Raw genomic sequence first — 10,851 nt, 5'->3', positions numbered from 1 at the left:
GGAAAGGAAGGGGCGGGGCAGGGAGATCAACCCTTGCCGGCTACATCCACGGCACCTACCTCTTCTGGCCAGACCCACCTGCTAGCAGCAAGTCCACTGTCAGCCCCTGTAATCTAGTTACATTCCAAAGACATGAGATTTCAGGGGCCACTTTAGACCTAAACCGTAACACTGTAGTTTTGTGGTCAGTGAATTCTGTCCAGGTCAAGGAGAGTTTTTGGTTACAAGCAATAGAAGCAGATTTTGGGTAATGCTTGCAAAGGTGAAATGTGTTCAGGGAGTTTATGGGATCCCAGAGAAGGCTGAAGGCCTGGATGGAAAGAGGCCAGGATCCCTGTGGCTCCTGAGGCCCAGTGAGCTAGCCAGTGGCTGCTACTGACAGGTTGTTAGGGTGATGATTGACCCCGGGATCCTCTAGTCTTCCCATTGTCCTCTTTCTGCTCACTCTGGGGACCCAGAGTCCTGTCCTTGCCTTTTGAGCACCTCCCTTGAACTGTGGGCTGGGAGGGTGGAAGGCTCCTGATAAAGTGTTTCCAGGCTGATTTGAAGAGAAGGTGGAGGATAAATCAAATCAAAATTGACCTGATGCTTGGGACAGAAGGGGTGGGAGCTGGTAGCCAAGTCCCAGAAGTGTCCATTGGAGATGAGCCACCATAATCTAGGAGAAATGAATATTCCATTTGCTTACTTGATATCATCATGTTATGAAAATAATTTGAGCCTAAGAAAATCTACATTTAGTAGTTTCTCAAAAATGTGAAGCACTGCATCTTTTTCATTGATTACATCTTTGTGAGGGAAGAGAAAGTCTCTCCCTGGCAGTAGCTTTCACTGGCTGCACCGCTGCCTGCTCCCACTTGGAGGGCCCTTTCGGTGTTTGCTGGCATAAATGGAGTTGCTCCTTCATTCTCTCTGCCCCCTGCCATGCTCACGGTGCTTTATCCTCATAGGTTTGGGTATTTATAGAATGAAAACAAAGCAAAACTTTTAGTGTCCGTTGAGTGAGGATTTGGGACTGAAACTTAAGGCGTACCTCGTTCTTTCATCTCAGTCATGTGTCAGAGAGGATCCTTTTAGTGTTTCCAGTGTTGGGGCTCCAGCTGAGAGACAGCTGCTCCCTATTTCATGCTGGTCAGCGGTAGCCCCAGTATGTGGCACATCCAGGATGTGGATGACATTTTACATACATCTCTCTGCAGAATTGTCCTCTGACTTTTAACTGTCTTTCATTTTAAAGACTCAGTTTTTGCCAAGAAATTTTTTAAAAATCCAGTTTGATTTTTATTTTCATTTTAAATTTTAAACCATGCAAGTCAATAAGGTTTTGCTCAATGAAAACAACATTTACAATTCTATTAGAAGAAATAGGAGCCATTAGGCAATGCAATCAATTTTTATATCTATTTGAAGTTAGTTCTTACAAGATTATTTATTCAGAAACCAGAGGGTGGTTATCTTTGTTCTTTATAATGTAGAGTACCATAGAGTTTTGCCAGCTGTCTGGCCTTAACTTATTTTAGATTTGCAACTATAATGAAATATTTATGAAACAACACAATTAATATTCATTGATACCTCAACTCAAATAAGTACATTTAGGTGATGTGCATATGATGGTTTTATGAACTGCAAAAGCCAAAGTCATTTTCTAAAAGAGGTAGAAATTCTGTCCCAGCGTATCTGGAAAGATGCTGTGTGTGCCACAGTGCTCAGTCAAGACTGCGGGGTTCTCACTTAGCTTCAATATAGTGATGCTTCAGAGCAGTGTATTCTGCAAACATACGCTGACTGAAGCAGCTGCCCTACTAGAGGGATGGATAACTTGCAAGCAGCTCCTGCCTTGCTTATAACTTATGGGGAAGCTTGAAATAGGTACTTACCCATCTGTGTATCAGTTTCCTCATTTTAACCTGGGCTGGGCTACTGTATTGATCTGTTCAGGTCCCCAAGGCAAAATACCATAGGCTGGTGTTATGGTTTGTGTCTAGTTGTCCCCGCAAAGCCTCATGCAGTCACTGGGGCAGGCTTCTCAGTTCATGCTCAATTCATGTTCCAATGTTGGGATTATGGGTGTGAGTGCTACCCCCACCCTGGGGCAGATAATCTGCGTACAAGTAAGGACGGGAGAGAGGCTTTCTAGCTGCCACAGCTGCTGCTCTTCCCTTTGCTCTTTATTGTTTTCTGCCACCATGAAGGGCTGCCCTCTGCCACGTGCCACTCTGCCTTGGAGCCAGCCGAGTATGGACTGAAACCTCCACTAACTGTGAGCTAAATGAACCCTTCCTTCCTCCCTTAATGTTGGATGTCGGGTGTTTTTTCCCAGCAACGAGAGAAAAGTAACCCAGACAGCCGGGTAGTGTAAAGAGCAGAGATTCTGTTCTCTCAGTTTGGAGGCTGGAAGCCCCAGAGCAGGATTGACTTGGTGGCCTGTCTTGGTGGTTTCCTCGTAGTGGCCTCTGTGTGTTCGGTGTTGGCTTGTGGACGTGTGGAAAGAGAGACAGCTGCAGAACCCTGCTCTCTTCTTACAGTGACATCTTTCCTATCTGGTTAGGGGGCTCGACCCTTGTGACAAGAAGCAAGCTCAGCCCCCCTGGGGGCAGGGACTTCAGCACATGAAATTTTGTGCAGTGTTGGTTTGGTCAGGATATGCTTGCAGATCAGTGAGTTGGAAGCATCGCTGTCAGGGGTCTAATCTACAGATACGATTATCCCTGGAAAGGAATGAGACATTCTGTTCATCACAGAACACTGCTGATGCACAGGCATGCGCGTGTGTGTGTGTGTGTGCGCACGCGCACTTCTTCACACAAAAGAGTTCTCCAGTAAAAACACATTGCCATTAATCACCCTTAAAATAGTCCCACTCATTTATTCCATCATTCAATATTTTTTTATGTATTTAGGACAGGGTCTACAGGGTCTCATTACACAGATTGGACTTGTAGTGATCCTCCTGTTTTCAGCCTCCTAGGTGCTGAGATCACAGACCCGTGCCACCACGCCCAGTCTCAATCAACAGCTCAGCAAACCCCGGGGGCAGGGCCAGCATGGCACTCAAGGGATTGAACCCCGGCTGCTGCGCTGTGCCCAAGCAAGTGCTTTAGTCCACTGAGCTATCTGGCCAGCCCTCGATGTTTTTTAAAAGAAAAACAATTTCAACATTCCCTGTAGTTTTCTGTGACTCCTTACATAATCAGACTTTATTACAGTGCCTCGTCCTGCATGAGATTCTGCAGGTAGAATTTTTACTTGATTTAACTAAAGTTTATATCACCCGTGTGCTTGTCTACTAAATAGGGTACACACTGTTATCAGTTACTATCTTTGAAAACAGCCAGTACCCAAGTGCCTGTCCATAACCTGAAACTTGGACTCAGCAGAGGCCTCTGTCAGCACTTCCCAAGGGCTTGCCCAGGCCCAGTGTGCCTCCAGGGTGCTTAGTAGTTCATAAATCCCAGGGGCCCGTGTGAGTTATACATGACTTTTTTGTTGCAGCTTTATAGATAGGGGGGCTGCGATATGAAGACAGGAGGCCATCCCAGAACCCCAGAATCTGTATGCGTAGCCTCAAAGTGCTTCTCTGATTCTATCAGTATGATAGATTCACTATGTCACTTTTATCAAATTAGGTGATGCAACACATAAAGATACCCTTAAGACCTAATGACGTCCCAGTCTCTTCCAGGGTCCTTGGTGTAGTTAGGGTCCTAATTGTGGACATTTTCTTGAGGTGGAGATAGAAAGTCCTTAGTCCCATCCTTCTTGTATTCTCAAATAGACAGTCTAATTAGTAGTGACAAGTGGATTCATTATACATTGCCTCCTTTTCTGAGGAGGAGGAAGGCTTTGGCACATGTCAGCAGACTACCTCGAGAGGAGGGGCCCCTCAGCATTCATTTCCGTGCGGATTCCTGATAGCTTCCGGTGATCATCCTGTTGTATGGGCTAGCTTTTACTTCAGTGAAGCTGACCACAAGAGCAGTGTGTGTGTGTGTGTGTGTGTGTGCGCGCGCGCGCGTGTGCACGTGCGTGTGCACATACCCCACCGTGGAGGCTCTCACAGTAGGAGAAGAGTGGGTCCCCTGTGCTCTTGCTGGCCCTGGTGTGGCCGAAATCATGTGTCCCTGTAACTGTAGGACCCAGGCAGAAAGCGTTGCAGTGCCTAATCTTTCAAGTCTCAGAAGCTTTGGATTCTCTCTATTCGTTACATCCTTGCTTACCTCAGCAAATTCTGTTTGACTTGAGCTTCAACATTTCTCTTTTTTTCTAATGAAATGCAACCAGTAGCACTCTCAGTCTAACTCGAAAAACCTGAGCGTAAAGGTCCAATTAGAAATACTTCTCCCAGTTTATCAAACATTTTGCTATGAATATTTGGGCCGCCATTTTTAATGTCTCCAGAAGCGTTTTCCTTGCTGCACGCTTTTTGACCTGGAAGCCAGCGTCACATATTGTGGTTTCTGCTGCTGTAGCAGCTCAGCACCCATGTGGTAATTTCTGTAACACCCAGTCACTGGAGATTCTTCGGGAAGGAAGGGGGCAGGGAGGACGGCAGGGGACATGGGAAGGCATGATCAAGCATGTGATATGCATGGATGACTATGCCACAGCCAAGTCCATTGTCCTGTGTAATTAATGTGCATTAATAAAGAAAACATAAAAAGGCCATTGCTGGCGTGGCAGGCTGCCCTGCTGGCTCAGGGCTGACACCAGCACACATGGTTTGTGCTTTACGGTGTGTGAGTGCTTTGAGGTCGCTGCTGTATTCTGCTTCTGGCTTGGCTCAGTCCAGCTTATTTTCTCATTCTGGAACCCAAGGTGAAGGAGCAGTGGCTCTCTGGGGTCCCCTTTCCCCATACTAAAGTACCTTAGCAAGAGGCAGAGCTGCATCAACAGCCTCATTTACATTGCATTTGATCAAAGCAAGTCTGTTGATTAATCCCAAGGGGTAGGGAAGGTACGCTCAATCCATAGGGCTGCCTGCCTGGGGGGAAACACACGGAACCCGGTCCAGTAGGCTGCCTCAGCCAGGCTTTGACCTTGCTGGCTCTCTAACCTAAAATTGTGTTTTCTCTTTCTTCCCCCCTTTGTTTATGTTGATCTTTGGAGGTTCAGGAATGAATGAGGATTCCAAGGACATAACAGCCTACCACACAGTGTTTCTTACAGCCATATTGGGAGGAACAATTGTCATTGTCATTGGATTTTTTGCTGTACTCCTTTGTTACTGCAGGTAAGAACAACATTAACCAATAATGGTTACATTAGAGTATCACTTCAGTACTGTCCATGTATGGCAGTTTATGTGGAAAAATGAGTGTAGTCTTTTAAGTCATGCAGAAGAGAGAGCAAAAGCATTATATCCCAACAGTAGCATGGCATGGGTAGTGTGCGTATTGTGGTCTTAATTTACAAAGCTGAGCCTGCTAGCTCATAACTCTTGAATAACTTCATATTCTCTTCTGCTATAGGGATAAGTGTGGTACTCCACCAAAAAGAGAAAGAAATATCACTAAACTTGAAGTCCTCAAAAGAGACCAGACCACTTCAACGACACACATTAATCACATTAGTTCAGTCAAAGTGGCATTGAAACCTGAGGACAAGTCACAATTATTCAATGCCCCCAACCCTTCCTACAGCCCTCAGAAGAAGGAACCGTCAAAGGCAGAAGCAGAAGAAAGAGTTTCCATGGTAAAAACTCGGGACACTTTTAAAATCTACAATGAAGATGTTTCATTTCTATCAGCCAATGAAAACAGTTACTCAAGAAAACCGGGGCAGTCCTTGGCGCCCAGTACGGGGCCGAGGCAGCCCAGACACCTTCACAGCAGCCTGTCTTCTTCATTAGGTGGTGCCTCTGAGGAAAAGCGGTATCTCACGGGGACGGAGGAGGGGTACGGGTGCTCCCAGATTCCTGAACAGCTCATGCATATCTACAGCCAGCCCATCGCCATCCTGCAAACCTCGGACCTTTTCTCCACCCCAGAGCAGCTACACACTGCCAAGTCTGCCACTTTGCCAAGAAAGGGACAGTTAGTCTATGGCCAACTGATGGAGCCAGTAAACAGAGAGAACTTTACACAGACATTGCCCAAAATGCCAATGCATTCTCACGCCCAGCCCCCGGATGCCCGGGAGGAGGACATGGTGCTGGAGGGTCAACAGAGTCTGCCATCCCAGACCTCAGACTGGAGCCGCTATTCCAATAGCCTCCTGGAGTCCGTCTCTGTGCCCGGAACCCTGAATGAAGCTGTCGTCATGACTCCATTTTCCTCTGAGCTTCAGGGCATTTCAGAACAGACTCTCCTGGAGCTCTCCAAAGGAAAGCCCTCCCCTCACCCCAGAGCTTGGTTTGTGTCTCTTGATGGAAAGCCAGTTGCGCAAGTGAGGCACTCCTTCATAGACCTGAAAAAGGGCAAGCGAACCCAGAGCAATGACACCAGTCTCGACTCCGGGGTGGACATGAATGAGCATCACTCGAGCAGGAAGCTGGAGAGGGAGAGGACCTTCATCAAGAGCATGCACCAGCCCAAGATCCTGTACTTAGAAGACCTAGACCTGAGCAGCAGCGAGAGCGGCACCACCGTCTGCTCCCCGGAGGACCCCGCGTTGAGGCACATCCTGGATGGAGGGAGTGCGGTCATTGTGGAGCACCCGGGGGAGGAGTCCCCGGGAAGAAAGAGCGCTGCGGAAGATTTCGAAGCCAACACTTCCCCCACTAAAAAGAGGGGCCGACCTCCACTCGCCAAGAGAGATAGCAAGACGAACATCTGGAAGAAGCGAGAAGAGCGCCCTCTGATTCCCATCAATTAGCTCGTGAGGAGTTGCGTTCCCGCATCTTGCGTCCTGTGTTCTTGCTGCTTCTTGTGAATCGCAGTATGAACTTCAGAAATTGGGACTGAGCCATCTTACGGTTCCTGGACGTGGCTCAAGCAGGGTCAATCGCAGAAGGATAATTCAGTCAGTCATCAGAGAGAAAGATCCCAAGGGAAGGTGTTTCTGGCCTGTTCTTTTCTTTTTAAGTGATGAATTTGAAGTATCTAAGTTTTCAAAACATAAAATAGTGTTGAGATGTTAGTTGATCTGTTTGCCAATTCAGCACTGACTCTTTTAAGAGGAAGAGTAAACCGTGACCTCCCAAAGTTGCACCCCCAGATGTCACCTCTGCCTTGATGGCGACCCTGTGGAACATTTAGAAATGAAACCTCTCCAGGCATTATCCTTGTGAAATGTTACAGTTATGTCCTCCTTCACCTAGACTTAAAAAACAACTTGATAAAGGTTTGGACTGTTGTTATCCTAGAGTTTAAAGAGCAAACAACATTTTCTTTGTTTGAGATAAATAGCATGTGTATTGTATCACCCCAGAAGTAAACTCTACACTCATGTAAAATGGGCAAGAATCTTCTTGGTCATTAGGCGGAGTTGTTTTTGAACATAACGTCACAGAATAGAGACGGTGTTGATTTGTTGTATGGAAATTTGAGAAATGAATAGTCTGATACTGGATTTTTAAAATTTTTAATCTATTCCTTTTTCCTCCCCTCAAGGATTAAGTGACCTTAGCTAAGAAGGAACTTGTTTTTTCTTTTAACTAATCCAAAAATCAAAACAAGACAAAACTATGACACTGTAAATTAAAATCAACTTTAACATTTGCTGTTTCAAAATCCCAACCTAAGTCACTTATAGGCTATCAGGCTTGACTTAGAAATATGATCTGAGAGTTGTTTGTGAACAGCAAAATGTTAACAAGTTACATGGAGATAAATTACACGTCTCACCTCGAGTTGCAAAAAAAAAAGAAAAGCCATTTTTTTCTGAGGCTCAGAAATGTTTTCAGGATGCTAAGTATATACAGAGAGGTATCCATTTTTAAAGGAAAAGACAGTTTTTGAGAAAAGTGTTTCAATTTCAGGAGAAATGCGAATTTTTCTTTTTATCACTTTTTTTTTCAACTTTTTCTCCTTGGTTTTAGAATTACTATGTCAAAATCTTTTTTCTTTTTCATACACAGAATTTAGTGTGAACACATTTTTACTTGCTTTGCATTTTGTCTCAACTCTGAAGTATCATTCATATGTCCTAAAAATAAAAGCTCTTGTCAATTAAAATCAGCCAACCCCATTTTTCTTAAAAATTTCCATGAAGACATGTCTCTAACATCTTTTCCTTCCCCTTGGTGGAAAAATAATGAAATTGCTCTATTTATCATCCTCTTCTGTTCAACATAGAAATTCAAGCCACCTAAACAAGTTGAAAGAACCAAAATAGCCACCCTAGCTTTAGTAACATTGGAGATGGATACGCAGTGGAAGAAAACATCTTTTTCCCTTGAGATAGTCCATTTCAGCCAGGAGTTTCCCGTAACCACTTTTGAAACATCTAATTGGTCAGATAACTCTTCTACTTTCTGTATTATCCCAAAGAACTTAAAGATAGGCATTTGCATAATGTACTATAATTACCCTAATTCACAGAAGAGATAAACATTTTGGGCCAACATGGACTTGCTTTGTTTGTTTGTTTTCAAGTAGTGTTGAGGTTTACATTTTAGAGGAGGTTTGTGTTAGTCTTATACAGAAAGATTTATTAAAAGGACAAGGAATAGAGATGATTTGATTTGAAGGTTAAAGAATTAAGTGTTCTATGGAAGTGCCTTTGATCCAGACTTGCATTAACAGAAGGATACAATAACATCTTTCTTCAGTACACGTTTTCTCTCTTAAGACAAATTCAACAGATGTGCAGTTTTTATTAAAAAAATATGGACCTTGTGTTTCATGTTGGAACAAAGATTTTTGCATGTAAGTAACGGTTCTTTTTGTGTTTAGTCCTTTTTGTAAATTCATATTGATAAATTATTTATGTTGGAATGAAGGTAGAAACTATATAGCAAAATGTTACACCTTCTCAATATTTGAAATGGGTACTTCCCACCTTTAAAAATGTTTCATCTCTCATCTTGGATATGAAATACACATACTGGTATGTGGGTGTATCTTCTAGACGCGTAGTTTATTTTATTTATTCTTTTGCAAGGGAAAGAAATAACACACTCCAACGGCTTTTCTAGAACTTTTTGTTTGGTTTCAGAAAAAAAAGAAAAAATTCTCCTTTAGCTTCTGTAATTCCCACTTCTTTCCGTCTCACTTCTCCTCCTGTGTCACTGCACGTACTGTTTTTGATTGGAAACTTAGGCAGTTTAACTTTTCTAAAGATCAAAAGTGTGGTTTCTCATGTGTGAGAAACTCACAAATTTCCTGTTAAAAAACCGAAGCCATCTACTTTTTCTTAATCCAATGACAATACACAAACAATATTCACTACTTTCTTAAATTTTTAAATTGAAAACTTAACAGTTTTTCTGCAAGTAGAAATCTAGATCATTTTGGTTACAAACTGTTAGCATTTGGGGAGCCTTTGTACATACTCTGGATATATCTTACAGGTAAAATGGCGCTCAGTTCACCGACGGTTTCATTTACTAAAACATAGCTATATGTATTTTTGAATACATATGATCTTGAGACTTTATAAAATCAATTTTTATGACTTTATGCAGTTTATGAAGATGATGCCCTTTTATAATGCACAGTACACCATGAAGATCAGAAATGTTGAAGAAGGAAAGAACCTACTTACTTTGGCAATCACTTTAGATTTCTTTCCGTGTGTTCAAATCCTCCAGTATCAACACATATTATAGGGTTTTATAAGTCTGCGGGTCAAATAATGAGTCACAAAGCTTCCCAGAAGGGTGAACCTCGGAGTCATGCATTCATTTATAAGGTATGGGTTGCTCATTTTCCATGCGCTGACTTTGTAAAGGCTTTTGATTGCATTCATTTGCATTTCAGACCTAGAGTTGACATTTTGCCCTCTCGTTTCCAAGTGTTTCTATCTTTTGTATTCTTCAGAGAAATCTCATATTTTAGTGTATTTATTGCCCTTATTTCTGTATTTACTGCTGAAAACTGTACCAGTCTGAAGCTTTGTAAAATGTTAAACATAGCTCATTAAAGGTAAGACACATAAAAGTGGACTCGATGCGTTTTAGTTAGGGTAAAATGCAAAAGTTGCCTCCATTTGTTGTCCTTTAATCTTGTAAGCAGCCACTTACATTCTGCTGGTTAAAATGCACACAGCAAAAGAAACCCTATGTTTGCGTGATGACCGTGGTAGCACTTTGTGTCATCTTGTGACTTCTGCCTCCAGAAGTCACATTTTCACCGTGAAAGCTTCCTGTAGACATACTGTTTGCCATCCACCACAATTAATATTGTTATAATTTTAAACAACTTATCATTCCTAAAACAGCAAGGTGGAAACTTGAAACCCCTCATTCCATTTTTAGAGCATTCTTTGGATGTTAAATCTAAGACTAAAAGATAACATGAAGGAGATTCACGATTAGAACATTACCTCGGCAAAAGCCTCTGTTCAATCTGTTGAACAAAATTTAAATTCAAGAAGTTTGCATTCAGGAGATTTGGAATAGTCCTCCCCTCCGCAAGGTCTTATATATTCCAACCCAACCTTGAACTCACTGGGTAAGCCAGGATGGCCTTGAATGCATGGAGACCTTCCTGCCTCTGCTGCCTGAGTGCTGGCCTTACATTACATGCCTGGTTTAGAGTAGTCTTGAAAATCATCATGGTTGTCATGTTTCTAGATATTTTGAATCACTTTCATATGTTTTTACTGTGAATACCTTTGGTCTGTTCTGACGGGACTAGGATCTGAATCCACTGCAAATACAGTGGTACAGACAGTATGATTGCCACCCTGGCACGACGACAGAGACTCCACTGGGAGCCCTGAGTGTCCAGCCAGCCTGTGTGTCCA

General features: G+C 43.1%; 1 protein-coding gene across 1 annotated transcript in view; it reads left to right on the top strand.

Moving 5' to 3' along the window:
* The window catches only part of Fam171b (family with sequence similarity 171 member B), a gene marked incomplete at its 5' end in the record, with an annotated part of 69,352 nt that extends 61,540 nt beyond the window's left edge, over nucleotides 1-7,812 (top strand). The window contains 2 exons of the mRNA XM_023712337.1: nucleotides 5,110-5,233; nucleotides 5,472-7,812. Of these exons, the coding sequence (XP_023568105.1) occupies nucleotides 5,110-5,233; nucleotides 5,472-6,816 (1,469 nt within the window). The remainder of the gene's footprint in view (nucleotides 1-5,109; nucleotides 5,234-5,471) is intronic.
* Between the last annotated feature and the right edge of the window lie 3,039 nt (nucleotides 7,813-10,851).

Source organism: Octodon degus, unplaced genomic scaffold (genome assembly GCF_000260255.1).
Source record: "Octodon degus isolate 3935 unplaced genomic scaffold, OctDeg1.0 scaffold00025, whole genome shotgun sequence".
NCBI lineage: Eukaryota > Metazoa > Chordata > Mammalia > Rodentia > Octodontidae > Octodon > Octodon degus.
Note: the sequence above shows the minus strand (reverse complement) of the source record. Positions and strands in the feature narration are given on the sequence as shown.